Source organism: Hakea prostrata, chromosome 10 (genome assembly GCF_041222555.1).
Source record: "Hakea prostrata isolate BN-2017 chromosome 10, UWA_Hpros_2, whole genome shotgun sequence".
Classification (NCBI taxonomy): Eukaryota; Viridiplantae; Streptophyta; class Magnoliopsida; order Proteales; family Proteaceae; genus Hakea; species Hakea prostrata.
Window position 1 is genome coordinate 50,067,204 of NC_142609.1, and position 22,032 is coordinate 50,089,235.

The 22,032-nt window shown below is 37.4% G+C and overlaps 2 protein-coding genes across 2 annotated transcripts; one reads left to right on the forward strand and one right to left on the reverse strand.

Annotated features, from left to right (window-relative positions):
* The first annotated feature begins 1,664 nt into the window (after positions 1 to 1,664).
* On the forward strand, positions 1,665 to 9,669 carry LOC149003789 (mitochondrial dicarboxylate/tricarboxylate transporter DTC). The gene is made up of 6 exons (XM_089136285.1): positions 1,665 to 1,927; positions 2,166 to 2,249; positions 3,223 to 3,284; positions 4,857 to 5,218; positions 9,034 to 9,248; positions 9,424 to 9,669. Exons 1-6 carry the CDS (start codon positions 1,814 to 1,816, stop codon positions 9,478 to 9,480), a joined length of 894 nt encoding a protein of 297 aa, XP_088992411.1. The 5' UTR covers positions 1,665 to 1,813; the 3' UTR covers positions 9,481 to 9,669.
* Positions 9,670 to 11,604: 1,935 nt separating this feature from the next.
* NCBP (Putative cap-binding protein) lies at positions 11,605 to 20,071 on the reverse strand. Its single transcript, XM_089136286.1, has 6 exons — positions 19,721 to 20,071; positions 16,176 to 16,268; positions 15,922 to 16,026; positions 15,481 to 15,558; positions 12,088 to 12,207; positions 11,605 to 11,987 (listed from the first exon to the last, which is right to left on the reverse strand). The coding sequence occupies exons 1-6, from the start codon at positions 19,865 to 19,867 to the stop codon at positions 11,856 to 11,858; spliced, it is 675 nt and encodes a 224-aa protein (XP_088992412.1). The 5' UTR covers positions 19,868 to 20,071; the 3' UTR covers positions 11,605 to 11,855.
* Positions 20,072 to 22,032: the final 1,961 nt, after the last annotated feature.

The following is a 22,032-nucleotide window of genomic DNA, read 5'->3' on the forward strand; positions in this document are numbered from 1 at the left end:
TTTTTTTGTATGAAGTTAATCCATTCAGCTAGAGGAAAAACACGTACATCGGTACACAACTAGGATCATCCAACCACAGAGTGGTAATAGGCCAACATGTCTCTTCTGGAATAGACAGGGCCACCTTTGCTAGATTATCGGCAGTTACACGCCTCTCTAGGCTACAAATTAAAGAGAAAAAACACAAAAAGAAATTGGCTGCAAGGAGCCGAAGATCTGAGACCACCGCTTGAGAAGTCAATGGGACCGGCTTGGAAAGTGTATTGAGGACTGACACAGCTTCGAATTATCAGATTCTATAACTACTTGATTTAGTCCAAACTCAAAAGCAGATTTGATCCCTTCTCTTACAGCCTAGGCTTCACCATCAAAGATTTCTACAAATTGAAGAGGAATCGATTTCACCAGTAGGGGAGTACCTTTCTCATCTCTTATACTCTTATAGCAATCCCAAGGCCTAATTTACCATTGCTTCCATTCCTGGTTGTGTCAGTGTTCACCTTAAAAAAATCGCTTTGTGGAGGACTCCAAGTTGTTGCTGGTGTGCACGTTGTCTGTTATCTCCCTTCATTAATTGCACTACCATCCATAAATTCTTAGGCGAACCAATTTGCTTTCACAATAACATCATATGGATTAGCACTGCCCTTGCCAAAAATTCTGTCATTTCGAGCCAACCAGATGTGCCACAGTATAAAAGAAGCTAAACATTCTAGCTTTTGTCCTTTCTTCTTGTTGTTCCCATGAAAAATTTTCCATTGACTATCCATTCAGCTAGTGTCATATTTGGATTGTGGCCAAAATGGGCTGATAAAGGGCCTGCAAAGTGAGAGTGAAGAAAAATGTGGTTTACAGATTCTACCTCTTTTCCACAATAGGTGTAGCCAAGTTCAACGAGAATGTGACGATGATGCAAACCTCCATTTAGATCACACGCCAATCAAGTAGTGAGTTTGTTTATGTTTTTTTTGAGCAAATTGTGTCGGCATCCCAAAATGGAGGCTTTAAAGCACTGACACCTTACTTTATGTTTAAAAAACGCAGGACTCAAAATTGGATTTTCATTGGATATATTTATCCAATTTGTCATAAAAAAAAATTAAATTACTGTTTATTTTCTTTCAATTGCCTTTAATAAACAATGTTTGAACAGTTTTCAGTGATAAATTTGATAAATATATCCAATAAAATTCAATTTTGGGAGTCTCTATATTTTTTTAAACATAAAGTGAGGTGTTAGTGTTTTAAAGTTTCTATTTTGGGATGCCAATATAATTTACTCTTTTTTTATGATATTTAAACACCTCACATTCCTTCCTCACTCCTTATTTATGACAATCTTCTTAAATGTTTTTTTTTAGGATAGTGATGATCTTTACTTAATGCGTCCAAATCTCGTGAAAAGCCAAAGTAACCAACCACACAAGCATGGATGTCAATATATTTACGAAAATTTTTCTGTTTTCTTTTTTAGAAAAACCAATCTTCTATTGACCAATGGGATATCAATTTTTTGAATTTTTGGGGTGGAGCTTAGAGTGGGTAGGAAGGTTGGGAGCTGGGTTAGATTTTCTTTTTTCTTTTTAAATATATTTTTTGTTATTATTATTTTTGGGGTAAGAGGATATGTCCATTTTTCAGTACTTGAAAGAAATGTTGATTTCGTAAATCTAACGAGTACCTTGGGCACAATTTCCAGCCTGGTGGAAGTATTCGACATTTATGTTTGGACAGAGGGTTTGTTGAGAACCCTTTTCCATTAGCGCCAGACCACAATTTCTCTCTCTCTCTGCTAAACGTCTCCGATCGAGAAATGGGAGAGAAACAGCAAGCTGGTGGTGTCTGGCCTACTGTGAAGCCATTCGTTAATGGCGGAGCATCTGGGATGCTCGCCACTTGCGTTATCCAACCAGTAGATATGATAAAGGTATCATCTAATGCTCTTCTTAACAAGCCTTATGACTTTAATTGGCTTTTCGGGGGAATTTTGCTTTTCTCTTAGATGGGTATTCATATGTTCTGAATTTGTTATGAAGAAGTTGGTACTTGTCCTGGGATACTCTATATTCTTATTTTGGCCCGTCATTTCCAACGATTTGGTGAATTATATGTATTTTCGAATTCTTACTCTTACTCTTATTCGTATCTTATGTTTACAATTACAGGTGAGGATTCAGTTGGGTCAAGGTTCTGCAGTCCAGGTTACCAAGAATATGCTCCGAGAAGAGGGTGTAGGAGCCCTTTACAAGGTTTGCTTCAGATGCCGTTGGGAACTTGTGTTGAGCTTAATTCTTTTCCAACCTTGTTCTTTTCGAAAGCCTCATAAAAAAATTTTAAAAATTTTTTTTTTTGAAGAGGGGTTGTTTGGATCTGCTGTTTATACTTATTCGCAAAGGCCTAACTCTTTAAATTGTTATGGATTTTTTGTTGGAAGGTGAACTATAAAAGTTGGTACATTTCAGTAAGTCTCTGTATAAAATACGCTATTTCTAATATGCAATTTCCTCTTTTTGATGATATTGACACTTTATTGGTGGGAGTAGAGTGAAGAAAATTAATCAGCTTTATATTTTCTGCGCATTTGAAATTGTCCGAATATCTAGAGTACCATTTATATGGCTTTACAATAACTCTAGCTGAATCTCTGCAACTCATGACTCCTATGCAGGTGAAAGCCGAGGTTCATTTTGTTTTTGTTTTTTTAATTAAACGTGAATTCATGTGTTTTGTTCCCTTTTTTCCCTCGACGGTGTGGGGGGGTGGGGGAGGGGTCAACAGTGGGATGGGTGTGGTTCTTTTTCATGAGATCCTACTTGGTGATTTCTGCATGACTTCACCAGGGGAAACGCTCATGATGATGCTCCTCAAAACTGATTTCCATTGTAGGGCTAAGATTATTCCGTGGCCAATGAAGGCTGTGCTGCATGGTTGAGTAGCTTGAGTATGCAGCTTTGGTGAGAACTGTCATGTTGTGTCCCTTGAGTATTTCACCTTGCTTGGGCCACCGGGTGACCCTATATAGATTGTAATAGTAAGCCTTATATCACTATCTCATACGAGTGATAAAGTATGTTTGAGGCACTATATATTGACTCTTTGGGTGTGAGCTATCTCCTCTTGTGTTTTGTCTTTAAGTGTTCAAGTTATTGATCCACTTATAACCTGATAATTTCCTCTTGTGGGTATCCTCCTCTAATGTCAGTGCATTCGTTTTCTGAGCAGGGGTTATCAGCTGGGTTGCTCAGGCAAGCTACATACACCACTGCACGACTTGGATCATTCAGGCGAGAAGTTTTGCACTTTCAAGTCTGAGCAGTACTTGTTTGTTTCATTAAACTTTTTTTATTCTCTTAAAGCTTCCATTTTTTGGTCTATCTTGGATCAACCAATTTAGATCTCTGGGGGTCAATCAGTTTAAAAGTGTGGATAAATTAGAAACTTCTTTGTTGATGTGATGATCAAGTTGTAGGAGTTGATATTTCCACATTCTTTGGGAAGTGAGCAAGCTGATAACGTCCCCAAAATATTTCCTGTTCCAGTCCAGCGTTCCATTGCCCGTTAACTTGGTGGTCATAGTGAATAGACTGTTCAAACCACCGATCACCTTGGATGGTGGTACTGACTAGGCACTGAGGACAATATACCATTGGATCCCAAACAACTGTTGATTGGTCAACAGAGAACCTGGTCCAATCAGTTAAAAGTGATGCGTACTTAAGATGTTTTACCTCATATTTACATACAAGTGCACGACCAATGTTGCTGCTGATTTTTGTGTGTTAAACATCTGATATGTACTTAGCTTGTTATATTATTACCCACTTGTAGTAGGAATTGGCTGGTTGGATCATTGGCTGAATGGTTGGACATGGACCATCAGCAAAGGTTTCAAATAGACCAAAGAAATCCTAAGCTTTTGGAATTTCAGCTAACATTCATCTCATTTACTTTTAAACCTTTTTCTTTTTGTGAACAAAACTTCAGTCTATAAATTGTGTAGTTTTCTTCCAAAAATGGAATATATATTGAGAATTTGCAATTTGGTGTATTATTTTCCTTTCAGCATTTTTATTCTTATTTTTACATGGCGTTCCACTTCATGCTGGCTGATTAATAAATGGTGTTAATGTGATTATGAATTTATGATCTAAAAATTTTATTTACAACACCACCACCGTCAGAATGCTTCTGCAACTACTACTACTAGGTAATAATGGTAATATTAATTATCCTAATAGTTCGGACATTCATAATTTGTTGTAGTTAGCATCTCCATAACAATGTCAATTTCATCAGCATCAACATAAAATAACCTTTGGGCTTGTCATCCAGGAACTTGTTCAGAAATCTCATAATGAAAGGAAAATAGGAGTTTGTTGGAGAGTATTTGACCAAATATGATTGTCCAAAGCTCCTAAAGAACCTATTGTTAAAATAGTAAAACATTCCATTGTACAGTCAACATTATTAGTTCTACAATTGAAAGTGACACTGTGCACCTCACTTATAATAGTATAATAGCAACTTAAAGGTTCAAGGTTGAATATGTTTAGATAAAATGAAACCAGAAAAATTATTGATGGTCTCATATTAGTTAGCCTTTTTACTCAACCTAGTGAATATTTATAATCATGGTCTCATGAATTGTTCGTAAGTGTGATGTACTTGCATAGAAAACGTAGATGGATGATTTTATTTGCCATATCTGATAAAGGTGTTCAGATTTTGTTTCTCAGTGTATATGAGGAGACTAACTTTGATATTATTACCAGTGGACTAGCATTAAAAAAATACAGAAAAATGTTAACTCTGATTCTTTTCTAATTTCTGAAACTGCTGTTCTTTGTGCCAATTAGGATTTTGACAAACAAAGCAATTGCTGCTAATGATGGGAAGCCATTACCCCTGTATCAGAAAGCACTTTGTGGGCTGACAGCTGGAGCAATAGGAGCATGTGTTGGTAGTCCTGCAGATTTGGCACTCATCCGTATGCAGGCTGATGCCACTTTGCCTGCTGCACAACGCCGGCATTACAAGAACGCATTCCATGCACTATCCCGCATTGTTGCAGATGAAGGGGTTTTGGCACTCTGGAAAGGAGCAGGTCCTACTGTGGTCAGAGCCATGGCATTGAATATGGGCATGCTTGCCTCATACGATCAAAGTGTGGAGCTTTTTAGAGACTCTCTTGGTTTTGGTGAAGCTAGTACAGTAGTGGGTAAGTTCCTTTACCTTATCTTCCTGAACTTTGTATACGTAGTTCCTTGGTAGTTTAGTACAACAACAACGACAACAAGCCTTATCCCAACTAAACGGGGTTGGCTACATGAATCCTTGCCTTCCAATGAGCTTTATTCGAGGCCATACTAGATACAAAATTTAAGCCATATATATCCTTTCTCACCACCTCTCCTAACATTGTCCTTTGTAAACTCATCAGATTTCCATTGGTCTGCTTTCTTGTTGGCATCTGTTTTGTTTCACAAGAAAAAAATGGATTCTAAAGTTGATAGATATGTATTTGTGGCTTGACCTTAACCCTTAATGTACCTAACAACCTTTAAGTCAAGTCGAAGCAGTGATGTCAGTGTGTTTGAGCTTGTGATGCAGCATTGATGTATTGTGGTAGTGCTGAATCACTTGGCCAGCAAGGGGGTAAAAACATAGTTGTCCTTTTTTTATTTTTTTGGTCAACCAAAAAAAAAAATTTGTTCTCAAAGCAACCAAGGAGGTGCTTTGACACCTAGTTACTGTTTCCATATTGTTTGAGCCACTCAAAGAAATAAAGGAAAGAAAGAAAATAAGAAATGAGAAGATGTGGCAACAGGGGCAGGAGGAGAAATGGGAGAAAAAACTGAGAGAATTAAAAATAAGAAGAGTGATGGATAAAAGAAGCAATAGTGGCTGTATTACTACCAAGAAGGTTGTAGCTCATCAACTGCCAATACTGTCCACTGCCATCAACAACAAAAAGACCCTCTTGTATCCATTAGTAACAGATAAACAGTTCGTTATTTTACTCAAATCATAAGCAGGCCCTCTGTAAAAACAAACTAATAGGGTGTCGTTACGGTGTTTTTGCATAAAAATTATCTCCTGTATAACATGACTTGACTGCCAAGGTGACCCAGGGAGGGCATATATTATTTATTTATGTTTTTCCCCCTTTTTTTTTGTGGGTGGTATACCTAATTGCTTAGGTGATGAGGGGCCTGCCTAGTTGTTGTCTAGCTTCCCTGTCTTCTAACGTTATTCAGTCTACTACAATGTATACCATATATCATTAGAAATTGACATAGAACCAGGATACGTCAGCACTGAAGTAGCAGACTGTTGGAAGTTTAAAACAAGCAAAAACACATTTGGTCTGCACTGTTCTTGGTGGTGGTCATTGTCCCAGTATACCTAATCTCACATTTGGTTTATATTATCCTTAGAGATATGATCTTATCAATAAATAATTAAATTGCTCTTACTTGGGGCATTTTGTATTTTGTAGAAGTAGAACACAAACCAGCTTTCCATAAGTCCAACATTGTGAAAATCTGGTTTATGTTGGAGTCATGTTCTGGTCAAGTCTTTTTTGATGTGCTTGAATGTTGTCAAAATTGCCATAAATGAAAATATTTTTTTCATGTATCAACTCAATTGAATAATTTACCGTCGTTTGGGGGGCTTTTTAGCAATGTTTTACCATGTTATGATTTATGGGTTGTTTAAATATGAGAACTCGTGTTAAAAAGTTGAAAATTTTCACCTACAACTGTAAATCAAAATTTTGTTCATGAAAATGGGGGGTTTGACTTGTTTTCCTTTTGGAATTTTATCTATCAACTATTTTTATTTGTTAAAATAGTGGGCTATTTAATTATTTATGAATAACATCTTAAGCAGATGATATTCGGCATACATAAGGGCAAGGCGTTTGATACAACAAAGGCAGTAAATAACCTTGGACCCCATAAATTCACCTGGATGCCTAGGTGAAGCCTTGTCAACTCATGACAACTTTGGTTCAACTTCCTTTGTCTGATACTCTGACAAAAGAAATAGCCAATTGCTTGACTGAATCCTAATTGTAAAATATATGATGGAGTTTACCAACCCTCCCATGTTGTCTTTTTGGTCAATTATTGACGGAAGGTTACCAATTCATTACTTGGTCCAGGGGGGTATATGTACCCAGTAAATTCTCCTGTCACTGTGGGGCCTGGAATTGTAAGACTAGAATACTAGTCCCATAGTACCTCACAGAACAAACTAGAAACGAGGCAGAATTAGAAATAGTGCTTTAGGATTTCGACTGGATTTGGATTTTGGATTGCTTATTGCTTGTATGGAGTAGAAGCACTGCTAAGAATTCCACTTGATTCTTATGGTTGAATTGGAATATATGACAGCAACGTTGTGAAATAGAAACTAAAACCCTGTGGGCCAAACTAGCCACTAGTTGGCGCTTAAGTTGGGAACTTTGGATAGAGTAGAGGCCCTGTGGTGGTGATGATCTGCTGGGTAATTGCAATAGATCGAGATGAGGTTATGAATGTGGAATAGAAGTAGAAGGTTCGAGCTGTGAAACAATCCAGCCAACAGCACAGGCTAGGAGCAGTTCGGATGGAGGAGCTGAGGGTGTGATGTTCTCAAATGTCCTGCAGGTTGCAATGATGGACTGTGGAGATGTGCATCATTGATATTGGAGCAGTGAAAACCATACCACAGAGCAGCAACAGTCTTCACTCGAATGAAGTCGACGCTAGCAGCAAAACACAGGGTTTGTATAAGGGAAAGGAAAGGTAGGAGAATTGCCTTCTCAGCCTAGGTCTCACCAACAACTGTCCCAGCTGTTGAAACAAACAATAACAACTCCCATAATCTGTGGCAAGCTTGGCCAAAATTTTTGTTATCCGAAATCTGTCCTTACAAAGTGGGGTCCTATTACTTTCTAAAATTGTATTGTGGGTGACCAGTAGATAAATCTTACCATTGTTTATGTGGGTAAACATATTATCCTTGATGAAGTTTTCAGTACATTAAATGTTAGGACCTTTCGGGATTTGGCGGAATAGCTTGTGATCACTTGGGCCAAATGCTATTTTGGTTTGGAGAAGGATGTGGATCACAGGAATCTTTTGTAACTGAAGCCCTTGCAGTTAGAAAAGCACTCACATGAGCGAAGGACAGGCAGCTCACCAATGTTATCCTTGAAAGCGATAATCATGCCTAGTGCAGCTCCTCCAAGACTCCACCTCTGAACCAAGCTGGAAAGTTGAAGTCATCCTACAAGATAGTGTTAACCTCTCTTCTAGTTTCTCTTCTATCTCTTATAAGCATGCATTCAGGGAAGCAACATGGTCGCTGACACAATAGCCAAGTCAGCTGCTCACTCTCGGTCTTACTTCTTAGCTGTTGATAATCTCCCACCCTTTTTGTCTTGGGTCTTACTTTTAGATACTTTAGGTTGTAAAATTCCTAGAGGGTTTCACTTTAATCAATAAATCTCTATTTCACCCAAAAAAAAAAAAGTATAAATACAGTTAGATTTCTATATTTTGAAGCGTCCATAAACTTATAGTTATTTATAGATTTAGTCGATATTATTATAAATGAAATCTCAGTTATTGCGTACATTATTCTTTGCAAAATTTGTAATCTGAAATGCTCAACTTGCCGAAGTAAAAATTCTCTAAATTATATAGTAAGAATTTAGAGTTATGTTCAATTTGTAATTTTTGAGTACTGGAGCTCTTTTAGGAGCCATTTTCTTAGCTTTTGGGTTATTTTCTAATTTGTAGGAGGCCTGAGATATCACTTTGGATTTTTGGAACTACAGAAGTAGTAGAATGTTACATTTGCAAGAAATAACATCCAAAAGAAAATTTGTATTTAAGGTTAACACACCTGCTAGGCGTTTATCACACTGCATGATGTGATGAACGGCTGATCTCTGATCAACTAGTCGATTTCGTAGTGCTCTTATGTTTTGGTTTCTTTGGTCGAGTTAATTGATGCTTACTGTTTCCTTTTTTCCTTCAGGAGCGAGTGCTGTTTCTGGATTCTTTGCTGCAGCTTGTAGTTTACCGTTTGATTATGTAAAAACTCAAATTCAGAAAATGCAACCTGATGCCAGTGGGAAATATCCTTACACTGGATCTTTGGATTGTGCACTGAAAACTCTGAAGGCAGGAGGACCCTTCAAATTCTACACTGGCTTTCCTGTCTATTGTGTTAGGATTGCTCCCCATGTCATGGTATCTCTCTCTCTCTCTCTCTCTCTATGTGTGTGTGTGTGTGTGTGTGTATTATATAGTTTGTCTCCTTGAGAAATCTGGCTTTGAACACTAATCATTGGAATAGTTCACACTTTGTTGGCATGTGAATGCATATGCTATATTGACAGTGTGTTTTTGGGTGAACCTTGTGCAGATGACATGGATATTCCTGAATCAAATTCAGAAGTTTGAGAAAACCCTTGGATTGTAGAACTCTAGATATTGGAGCTTTGCTTATGGGTTAAGAATATCACAACTCACCAGAATAAAATTTATCTTTTGGATTTTGTTTTGTGAGCGGGAGCTGGTTTTGACGACTTTGGCAGCCCTCAATTGTGTTGTTTTTAACAAGTTTGGGAAATTTGACTGAATAGAAGGTTTAATAATTGTTGACTGGAGATGTACCAGAAACAATTGTTACAGATTTATTTTTTCCTTCAATTTTGTTGATGGTTAAATGGTAGGAATAGAATTAGTTTCCAGATTTGTCAGCCACGGTGGTGGGCCTGTTAATTTGGTATGAGAGAGGAGGACTCGAATCACTTCGAAATGCTTTTAGATGCTGTCATAAAATATAAATTCCAATGTTGTACGCTCAATTTATATAATTTTTTCCTTTTCCATTGTTCTGTTTTCCAAGGGTAGTACTTGTGACTTCCGAGTTGAGCATTGATGGAGAAATGAGAAATCTTTTGAGGGTGCCTTCATGATTGGTATATCTTGCCCCACCCAAAAAAGAGCAAATTACAAGCTCGCTTTTGCCTTGTGTAGGATAGATACCTTGTTCTTTGCCGTCTAAGAGATAACCTTTTGAGGCACTATGGCACAAACCTACATCATATACTCATCTTCGATCCTCTCGGTGCCTTTATTATGCTATGCATCCACACTCCTACGCCCCCTCTGAGTTCTCTTCTCAAGCTATGCCTACTCTCTCCTTTGGGAAACCCACTAGACTAAGGATACAAGCTCCTTGATCTCTCCACTAGTCTTATTTTTATTTCTCGTGATGCTGGTTTTTCATGAACATGTGTTTCCTTTTATGTCAGCGACCACAGCAGATCCACCTTCTATTTCCCCCCCCAGCCGCTAGACATATCTTCTCCATCTCCTATAAGCACCACTCCTTTTCCTTTGCACATCTTCCACACGTCCTCAAAAACCTCCTTTCATATCTCAAGGATTATCATTGTTCTTCCATTTCGTCCATTCCTTCTACTCACCATCCTCTTTCTGCCGTATTATCCAATTACACTCTCTTGTTTTTCGTTCCCAAATTTGTTCCATTTCCTCACCTTCTTGCCATTCAGAAGCTTATTCCAATCCAGCTTGGCAGAATGCCATGGCTGCTTTTAAGCAAAATCGCATAGGTCTAATCTAATGTCACCACTCTCCCTCCTAGTAATCTTCTTGTTGGCTGCAAATGGGGTCTATAAGCTGAAATTTAATGCTGATGGCTCCCTTGAACGCTATAAAGCCCATTCCCATTATTCCGATGCCAGAGGATATACCCAACAAGAGGGTATTGACTTTTTCAGATGCCATTTCCCCCCGTTGCTAAGCTCACTACTGTCAAAAGTCCTCCTTGCTGTAGCAGTAGTTTTGGGTTGGCATCTCACTCGTTTAGATGTTTAGATGTTAATAATGCTTTTCTCCACAGTGATCCCTATTAATAATGCTTTTCTCCACAGTGATCCCTACTTACAATTGCAAGAAGAGGCCATCCCGTCTAAAAACTAAAAGAACTTCCTAGGCTCTGAAGTATCCAGTAACCCTCGACCAAAAACACAAGTATCCAGTAACCCAACCGGATTTAAGGTACCATGTTCAGAAATTCATAAATTACACCACCAACCACTTGCTGAACTAACCGATAGGGGGGGTACGGGTACATCAACATGCCTGCTTAGGTAAACCGATCATAATTACCAACACCTCAAATAAAATAACAAGTTAACATGATTTATGTTAAAAATCCAGGCGAACTTTCTAAACTCTATTTCAGTCTCGACAGTTTTGGTGTTCTTTTAAAGAAAGGTATGCATAAGTATTTAAATTTCAGGCTTCCTATAACACGTACATGTTTATGCAAGCTATGGTTTTAGGATTTTATCTGTATAATGAAAACGCTCTAGAAGAAACTAGAATAGAACGGTGAAAGGATCCCCCCGTCACCTGCTTTGTGCCCTTAAAACATGGAAGGAAACACGGTTACCTGCCTCCAAGGAAAACCGGCTGGCAGCTGTAAAATTTTGGAGTAATCAAACGCAAGGTTCCTTGCCTCATGCGTCAAGTTTCAATCCGGGCGAGAGTTGGCTAATTAACAAGACTAAACTTTGCCGATCCAATATAAAGAAAGGTTCACAATAAGTAAAATAGATATAATGATGAAACTCAAGCATTCCTTTTCAGCAACTAAGGATGCCCAAATACCGATACCAAAAATCAGGATCAGTTTCTCCAAGGCCCTAAGCTTAATACGTCCATCTGCTTCACACAAACCAGGAGAATACAAGAACGATCAGAAAAGCATCGGATAATGTTGAGCCCTCTGAATGCATTAAGTACGAGTGAACCGGGATATCATTATCCTCTCAACCATGTGTTCCTATATGACGAATTGTCACGTAAAGAAGCATCATGGGCCTTGTATTCCATCACATAGCCATGAGGAAGTTTCAACTGCCGTTTGATTGCATCCCTTAGACCCATCACAGCCTATTATGATGGTATACCAACCAACATATTAGAATCAGAAGTGAAGAACAAAAGCGCAGATATGACACGACTATACAACAGTAGGTTAAGCAGTACTAACCTGGTGATCAGATGCATTACGGTTCCAGATACTCAGTATATCTTCATTAAAGCGTACACTCAGTACTGCACCACATATGTTTTGCCCCTGATCAAGTTGGTCACCAACCAAGGCTAGAACCTGGCAAGACAGGAGAGATGAGGGGAGTCACCTTCTGGTTTATAGAAAATCATCCTTAGCAGCCTTTAGCTAAGAAACAAATCTGATTAATATTGTATCATGGCCACAAGTTCAGATCACTAAATATATAGCAACCACTGGTAGGACTGGCATCAGTTTTTAAGAGCAAAGAAAATAAGTTTAATGTTCAGTTCAATAAAAAGAATTATCTTCATCACTCATCCACGATTGAAAGGATCCACAGCTTTGGTAGAGAACATGTTTTCCCATGCAAGCTAGGGTCAGTTATTAAAAAAAATGGTAAAAATCCAAAGCAACTCATTAATTACATTTGCAAAAAGAAACAACTGTACACGACAGAGCTGCAGCAAGAATAGTCTATTTAAGGCTTCAATACATGCTGTTTTGCTCAGTAACTGCTACACACTCCTACGTGTTGGGCTTTCAACGAAACAAATGCCAAGAGAGAAGCTATGGTGTGGGGAGAGTATGAGCAGAGATCAGACTTTTCAAAATACAAATGTATTCCAAGGAGCAGCTATATCATTTTCTTCATATCATTTTTAACAGCAAAAGTTAATTCTTGAAAAAAGATGGAGATGTTTTTTGGACAACCTTAAAGGAATGGGAGCAAAGAGAGCATAATCACCCCCAAAAGCCTAAAGGGCAAACCTGAAGAAGCAAGCTACACCATAGGATAAGGCCCAAATTATTTGGTTGTGCCGCTATTCAGATGTGAACACTATTAACACTTGGGTTGCATATAAAATGGTGTATCTGCTGCCACCGAATCTCCAACGCCAATAAATCCCAAGAAAACTAGGATAATACACCCCCCCCCCACCCCTCTTTCCTTTTTGTGATGTATATCCGGCACCGGATTGGATTCTTCTTTTTCTAGGAATAGGCCAAGGGTTGGATCACCTAGGCAGTGGGCCTTCAATGGATGGGTTCCTCGAGTAATTGGCCAACTTAACCTAACACGCATATATGAGATGAGTAAGGAAAACCCTCATCCTTAGGGTTTAACGTCCCATTTTATGTTTTAAATGGACCATGGTTCAATGGGTTCAATTGTTTTAATTAATTAACTCTTAGGTCCAATTTAAGTCAAGAACTCGAGCCTTTCACTTTGTTTTAGTGTGTAAAAGGTAAGTGTTATGTGTTTTTAGAACTTCCTAGAGAATAGTTAGAAGGTTGTTAGGGACTCCTAAGTTAGCTCAGTTTTAGGCACCTCCCACAAGGAATCAACTATTTTTAGTCTTATTTTGACTAGTAATTTTTCTATTTAAGTAAAACCCCATCGTGGAAGAATACAGATAAGGTAGGTTTTTGTTTTACCCAATTCAGCTTGGCTGTTAATTCTACCTTTGTCGAGGGTAGGCCCGGTGCTTAAAATCCATAACTGATTTAGATGGTGTTTGAAATCCAGCCCTGAGATGCTAGGTACTTCAAGTCCAAGTAGGAAAGAATCATGGTGGATAGATCCCATGAATCTGTTTTAGGTTGTGGATTCAGCCTATCATCGCCATTAGCACTTTATCCCTGGTTTACAGCAACGCCACATGATTTTGATATTGGAGAAGCTGTGACATATAAGTTTAAGGTACCAGTATCACACAACAAACTGAAAGCTGGTTTTAAGGGATGTACCAGAGAGATGCTAAGATACACTAGACATTTAAACCATGTTTTGATATCATGTATATCCTTATGAGATATACAAAATCCGTGCTCTTAAGCATTACAAGCCCCACATAAGCAATAAATAATGATACCCAACAAATATTTATTTATTTAATTCTTGTTAGCATCCATTTTATTCAAATATTGATTAATAAGTGCAATATCAAGTATATCAGAAAACAGAAAAATATAGAAGTTCAAAATATCAAGATCAACTGAATGGTAACAGATCATTGACATACAAAACTACTTCTTGACATATTCATTCAAACAAACATGGATAATTTCAAAAACAAGGCAAGGGTGGGGTGGAGGCAAACCCTATTTATACTATTTTGTTTCCTGAAATTACAAAAAGTAAAAATGGAAACCATAAAGATACTGCATTACTATTCAAAAGAATATTGCAATTAGAGCAAGAGCAGGCTAAAATTTTCACAATTTTTATTTGGAGAAACTCTAAAAATAGATGCACAAACCCACGGTCTTTTCAAGAATGAATGCATAATGTGTCGGTCAGTTGTTTCAGCTCAGATGTGATACTTAGCAAAAAGAAAAAACAATGATTCAAGGCCCAGAAAGAAAAATATCAAATTTGAGTCCTTGATCTTCAGTCTCCATTTTGATGAGCTTTAAAGCAAAATTTTGCTTGTTCAATCATTCAACGAGTTTCCCCTTTTTTTTGGGTACATAGGGGGTTTCCATTTTTACTCCCTTAAAAATCACTATAGAATGCACAGACAGATCTCAACTTGCAACCATGGTTGTCAAAGTGTCTGCCCAGGCGCACCTAGGTGGCCGCCTAGGCCCATTTTGGGGCAAGGCGACCTGGTGTCGCGTTGTCGCCTAGGCGATGCCTTGTCACCTTGGTTTTCGTTGCCCTCTATCACCTTGACAACCAGGCTTGCAGCTACAGCCCAAGAAGGGACTGCAGCTATTTTTTGGAAGTTTAAATAAAACACAAATAAATTTTGCAAATATTTTTATACATTGATCGGTACATGCTCTATGGAAGAAGGTTGAGGAAATGAGGAGGGGAAGGTGAAGATCAGCAGGCACGAACTTGAAACCTCCCAGTGAGCCTGGGCATACCGCACCAATTCACCAATTGGGCTAGGCAATTGTCTACATCAACCAGACATATTACTGGGGAAAATTAAAACCAACTTATGCAGGCCAGTGGCCCATGGAATGAATAGAGGGTTATCCCTGACATATATTGCCAAAAAGAAATACATTGCTGAGAAATGCAGCCACTCAAGCATCAATTTTTTCACGTGTTAAAATTATCCAACTAAGCAGTTATTTCCTTGCCCAAATTGTTTCAATACTGGTCTAAAGTGAATGCAGCATGACTATATTTGGTAACATGAATTTTAAGTATGGCAATTAGCAAAATACCATGAATTTTATCTTAAGAGTGCAATTTGCAAATTACCATTTACTTTAAGTGTGGCAATTTGCAAAGCAACAAAAGGGAATAAACAATCTTGAAGACCAAATAATAATAACAGACTTTTAGGAGCAAGTTGCAAGATATACCACAAATACACATATAACCTAGATAAGCAAAGATTGTTTCCTTACCAGATCCTCCCAAAAACGACCTGAGACAACCTTTCTGAATCGAATTATCCACTTCCCGCCATTACAATTGGCAGCATCCTGATCATGCGATAATTTTAAGTTATCTAATATGTTCAACATCCAATGTAAGGTGAGACCAATCAAAGGGAAAAGAAACCGTAAAATACTATACTAATTAAATATTTGCTCTTCCTTTGTTTTTCTCTTTTTAGAAAAAAAAATATTATTTACTGCTTTTTGTAGAGAAAAAAACACATCTACTTTTCTCATGTTTGTACAACTTTTGACTAACTAGAACTTTATATTAAATAGTTTAAAAGAATCCCTTATTAACTGAAGAAATTTTAACAAAAAATAAAATAATATAGAAAGAAATCAAACCGTCACCTTATCATTTCTAACAAAAGCAAATCTAAACAAGAATGAATAGGATTTGCCTACCTCCCAAAGTGGGCGAATCCCTTCCTTGAAAAGATGTAAATCTGTTGGGCTAGGCAAAGATGAAGGACGGGCCAGGTGGCAGTAGCAGACCCAAAATCCTTCAACCTGTAAATGGATATTGGTGCAAAAAATATATTCACAATTCTGCAACTGCTAAATCCAAGCTTGGCACGTAAAGGATAGAATGTCTTACATGAAGGATAGATATCGTGGTAATCACAATATAGCACTATGAAGCTTCAAGAGTAACTTACCGTACTAAATTCCACAATTTTCTTTATATTGTCCTCATATGCTTGTGACCTAACACCAGGGGTTCTACGAGTGTACCAAAATGCAAACTTGTGCTGAAATTCGAACCACAGAATGGAGTCGCAATAAGTGAAATAAAAGTCAAGACAAAAATAGAAATGAACAAAAGAAATGTGAAGTAGTGGGGAAAAAAGAGGAAATTGAGCAACAATAAGAGCATTTCCTTGTGAGCTTTTTTAACCTCAATCATCTTGATAGGAGACAACTCCAAAGGATAGTCTGCAAATCAATAATTTGCATAGAACAAGAAAGCCGCTGCGTAAGTCATAGCATTGGTGTTGTTTAGTGACTACATGATACTCAACTGTTCTTACTCAACTGAATTAGGTATTTGCTATTAAATCACAGGAAGGTACAGAGGTCTTAGTGTGTAAGTGGTTTGGACATACTTGTAATTGCACCTTTTAAGCAGTGACAAATATCTATTAAGGGCTCACAATTAAGGATAATTAAGGTAACTTGTCACCCTTAATTGTGAGTGTATTCCTCACGGTTCGTTTTTCCTTTGTTTCTATATGCTGTAGTTGCTAATTAGCCTTGTTCCAACATTGTGAAATGGTATCAGGGGACCATTAAGCATCAGCTGTGGTTCATTCTTCAGTTTTAAGTCTTGTGTTTCCTGTGACTGTTTAATGCAGCTCTTGCTGCTTATATTTTGCATAGCCTCTCCTGTTTGAACTTTGAATTTCATATAAAAGAAGAGATCTTTTATGGCTGGCTTCGCTACTTTCCTATGGATACAATGGAAGACATGGATCAAAAGTTTTTCTTTTATTGAAGGTATGCTGAATCTTCCTTGCAAGTTGAATAAAAAACCAATCTTGAAACAGAGAAAGAACTAGTAGGATATCAATTGCAACATGACTGATGACAGAGAGATGAATAAAATAAAACAAATATATAACAATTAATTTTCTTTTCTTCTTCTTCTTTTTTTTTTTTACAAAAGAAAGTTAAAAATAAATAAAAAAGAAGATGACTATGGCATCAACCTTTAAAATGATCGGCATTGTACCAACCATGCAAATTCTCACACATTGAAACTACATCTCACGGGAGGAAATAGCATAAACCAACATTTTTTCTTTTGTCCAACTTGTTGGCCAGACCATCCCTAATTTATAAGAAAAAAGAAAAACACTATAGTAACACAGATGCCGACAAGATAATTAAGTTTGTTGCAGTGACAATGGAAAATATGACTTCTTAAGTCTTAAGAGTAATGATTCAAGGGATTGTATCTGTTATATGGGACTCTGACAACAGAAAATACAAAAGAATAAGTAGAAACATGCAGAATAAAATTGGAGAACTAATTTAAAAAAAAATAAAGAAACGACAGATGAAAGAATAACAGGTCAGATAGCCCTGAAACACTGGTCATGTGATTTTCATAGGGAAGGCTAATAACAGAAAATATGCAGAACTCAGCGACGGACAAAAAAGTGCAATGGAGGAGTTCTAGTATTAACAGGAAAACAGAGGCAGAGGTGAGATTTGCGAAATAAAAACCCTTTAGTAATAAAATATAAAGAAAATTTTTTCAAGAACAGAAACTAAACGACTATGATAGCGGGATACACAAGTAACCCAAAACTTCAGCTTGTTAGAGCTTTGCAAGGAATATAGTGGTTCCAAGCAAACGCAAAAAGTAACCAGAGAAAAATAGGGCAGTCACAGGTTGCAAATGAGTGAGGAACAGAAAATAAACGGAACAGAGGAGTATGGAGGACTAGGAAGAGACAAAATAACCCACCTGCGAAAAAATACAATGACGGAGGACGCTGTGTGCCACCATGTTGTAAATATAATAGAAATTTGTACTTGATAGAGATACAAAACTCAAAATTAAAATAAATTAACTTACAAAGAAATGAAGAAAGGTCATAGATCAAACCTAATCTCCTTAAGACGATTAGTTATTGCCTTCGGTGCTTAGCAAATTGATGAACTTCGCCTCCCAAACTACAACTCTTCGAACCAATTTGAGTAGCACTCCAACAAATTGGACACAATCGAACTTGATAGAACTTACCACACTTAGAAACTAAAGAAAATAATTGATTTCTAGACTTTAACTAAAAGAAACCAAAAATCAGATTTTTGAAGAGAAGAAATGTCAACTTCAAAAGTCACTGTACTTCCCACAAGTCTCTCATCCTATTTATAAGGGATTAAAAGACACAAATGCACCAATGTGTCCATTTGTAACAATGTGCCTCTTTGAAACAATATGTCCTATGAGTGGAAAGACACTTGAATCAATATAGCTTTTCGAATCAACATGTTTATTCCAATCAATGTACCTATTGAAGAAGAGGCATATTGAACCAATGTGACTATTTGATTCAAAAAGTAATTTATAATTTTATTTTATTTTTTTAAATCAAACCATTAATACAACAATCCCCCACATTTAGAAAAATGACTCGAAGAAACCTAAATATGGTGACAGAAAAACAACGCATCAAGATAATTAGCTTTCGCTTTTAATACAATAATCCCCCACATTTAGGTCTTTTTGAGTCATTTTTTTAAATGTGGGGGATTGTCGTATTAATGGTTTGATTTAAAAAAAATTATAAATTATTTTTTTGATCAAATAGTCACATTGGTTCAATATGTCTCTTCTTCAATGGGTACGTTGATTGGATAGACATGTTGATTCAAAAAATATATTGATTCAAGTGCCTTTCCACTCATAGGACATATTATTTTAAAGAGGCACATTGTTTCAAATGGACACATAGGTTCATTTGTGTATTTTCATCCCTTATAAATAGGATGAGAAACTTGTGGGAAGTACATTGATTTTTGAAGTTGACATTACTTCTCTTCAATATTTTGATTTTTAGTTTCCTTTAGTTAAAGTCTAGAAATCAATTATTTTCTTCAATTTCTAAGTGTGATGAGTCATATCAAGTTCAATTGAGTCCAATTTGTTGGAGTGCTACTCAAATTGGTTCAACGAGTTGTATCTTGCGAAGCGGAGTTCATCAATTTGCTAAGCACATAGACAAGAACTAATCGGGATTCAGTTTGATTTCGTACCTCTCTTCATTTTTGTGTAAGTTAATTTATTTTAATTTTGAGTTTTGTATCCCAAATTTCTATTATATTTACAACAATCTTAAGAACCATTCTAATCCTACATTTTATCAATCTTTACCTATTTGCTACTTCACCGATTCAACCAAGAGATGATTACATCCTCCGACACTTGTTCCTTCACGGAAAACGGTAACGAAGCAGAATCAATCCGTTGTGCTCAGAGAGAGATTTTCTCACAGGTTTATCTCGTAGATCACCAGAAATTTGCTCGAAAATAACAATTTTATACAAAACCATGCCACCCCCCCCCCACCACGTTAGAAATTTACAAGCACCCGTAAATACCGGAAGGAAGAAATCTGAGAATCAGGGAAAAGGAACCTAGAAGCTCTTACGGCAACAAAAATAAACAACGAATGGGGAAGCAGGAGTCTACCTTCAATGGATGCAAACCGCTTTTGAGCTCGCGGGCTTGCCTTTCACGGTCTTCGGCTTCTTTATCAGCAGAGACGGACGGATCAACGACATGCGGAGGAACACTAAAGCCCCTGTTATCGCCTTCTTTCTTCTCAATAGTCTCCATCAGCTTATTCGCAGATTACACCAAAGACCCAGTCGGACTCTCTCCCTAGAGACCTTAGAGACCCTATTACTATCACGTATCAACTCGTCTCGCTCAGAAGTCGAAGCCTCAAATCTCAATGGAGCATAGCAAGCAAAATGGGTAACGGATCGGCGGAGACCCCAAGCCCGTAGGGCGGTGGCGATGTAAGCCTGGACGTGCGTGAAGGGTTCACGAATGGTTTCATACATCTATATCGGTCTGACCAATTTTTTCTACTTTTCCTAACTCGCCTAGTTTAACCAACCCCCCCGGAGCAAAAATATTTGGAAAACCAATGGTCCTACAAAGGGCCCATCACAGTCAATGGTAATTTTCAGGAATTCAGGGTTAGGAAGAAAATAGAAAATAGAATTAGATGTAATGCCTTTTGTGGCTCATTTTTTTCAATGTGAAATTTAGAATGAAACCCTTTTCTACCAATAGGGAGGGGCATAAAAGTGACTAAGTGGTTAAATATAGTTAAAACTGTGGTTAATTGATTTTAAAGTTTTTTTACACTTAATCCACTTAAGAGGAGGTGAAATTATGACTCGCCTATTTAAGTGGAAAAATTATTGGATAGTTATTTTTTACAAAATAAAAAATTACCTGTTACCCACAGTTACATTTTTCACTTAATTTGAAACCGAAAAGACTGATTTGCCTTATATATGATAAAGTAATTTTAATGCCCCTTCACTCTCAATCGCATTGCTCAGCCCTTGGTGGGTGAAACCCCACTAATGTCGGCAACCACACCCACTAATGTCGGCAACCACACCCTTCCTCCTGCCGGCGACCGTCGTCCCCACCTTCCCCCATTGAAAAATCACTCACGATCGTCCCACTTTGCCTTGAACCCTAATAAATAAAGCATTAGAACACTGAGATTCGTATGATTGATTATTAGTCAATCTCTTAATTTTTTAACGATGGACTAGTCAACCAATACATTGGAGAGGAGAAGAGTAGAAACGGGGCATATAAGAAACACTCCAATAGCCATGAAAACTGAATAATTTTACCAAAGGTTTCTTACAGTTTCTCTCAATATCTCCAATGCATTCATAGCATGCAATTGGACACCAAAATCCGATGATTCCACCACATTGTCTTGTTCATGCGACTCTTCATAACCTTTATTGTGCAGGCAATCCAACTCGATTCCACAATGCTCTCCTGTAGAAACTTACATCTCTTTCAATATATTTGGAAATGTTGTAAATATGTTTAAAACTTAATATTATTTAATATAAATATATGTTTTAATTGTGTCTTTTATCCTATGGTTTTATTTAGTCCCACATCGGGTTGAGAGGATCTGATTATATGGTTTATATATAGTAAGGGCCCATGTAATATTAATTTGTGCGATTTGAACCGAGCCTAAATCCTGTTGTGACCCTGCCATGATTATATTAATATTAATAAATCTATATGACTTGGGACTTGGGGACTTGATCTGAAAAGCCCATTTTGTCATGGGCCCTATCTAGAAAGCCCACGCTGGGTGGAAACGTAGAGACGCCATTAGAGAGGCACTCTCCTGTAGGGAGGTCAACTAGATAGGTACCTTCCTGAAGGGAGTTGAGCTTAAAGTACCCTCACAAAGAGAGGTGACATTTCCCTTGCACCCACAGCCATTGGGGCTCTATATAAACTCATTTTCGAGTTCATTATTTACATTGAATTTTCTCCTCCTCTTTCTCTCTCTCTCTCTCCCTGTTGTTATTTTTTATTACACCTTAAGTAACCTTTCTGGGGTGCAACCTTAAAGGTTTGGGCTAATTGATTCTTGGGGTGAAGACACTATAAAACTTGTATTGCACAAATCAGGGTGTCTAAATACCTTAAAGAAAGTACCTCTAGTATATTTCAGCTCTAAAGAAGTATTGTGAGAACAAGCGTTCAAGTGTATTTGCAGATTCCTCAACAACGTTTCAACAAGAAATCCAGCAGTTCAATGAACTAATACGATCAAACTCATTGCAATAAACCCCAACCTAACTCATTAGCCTTAGAAGTATAGCTTCATTTTAAATGATTGTGTAATCGACATAATAAGGTCCCCTGAATCACAATTTCAATGCTTTTCATAATGGATTAAACATGACAATGTCCAAATTTTGAGAGTACTCTTTTTT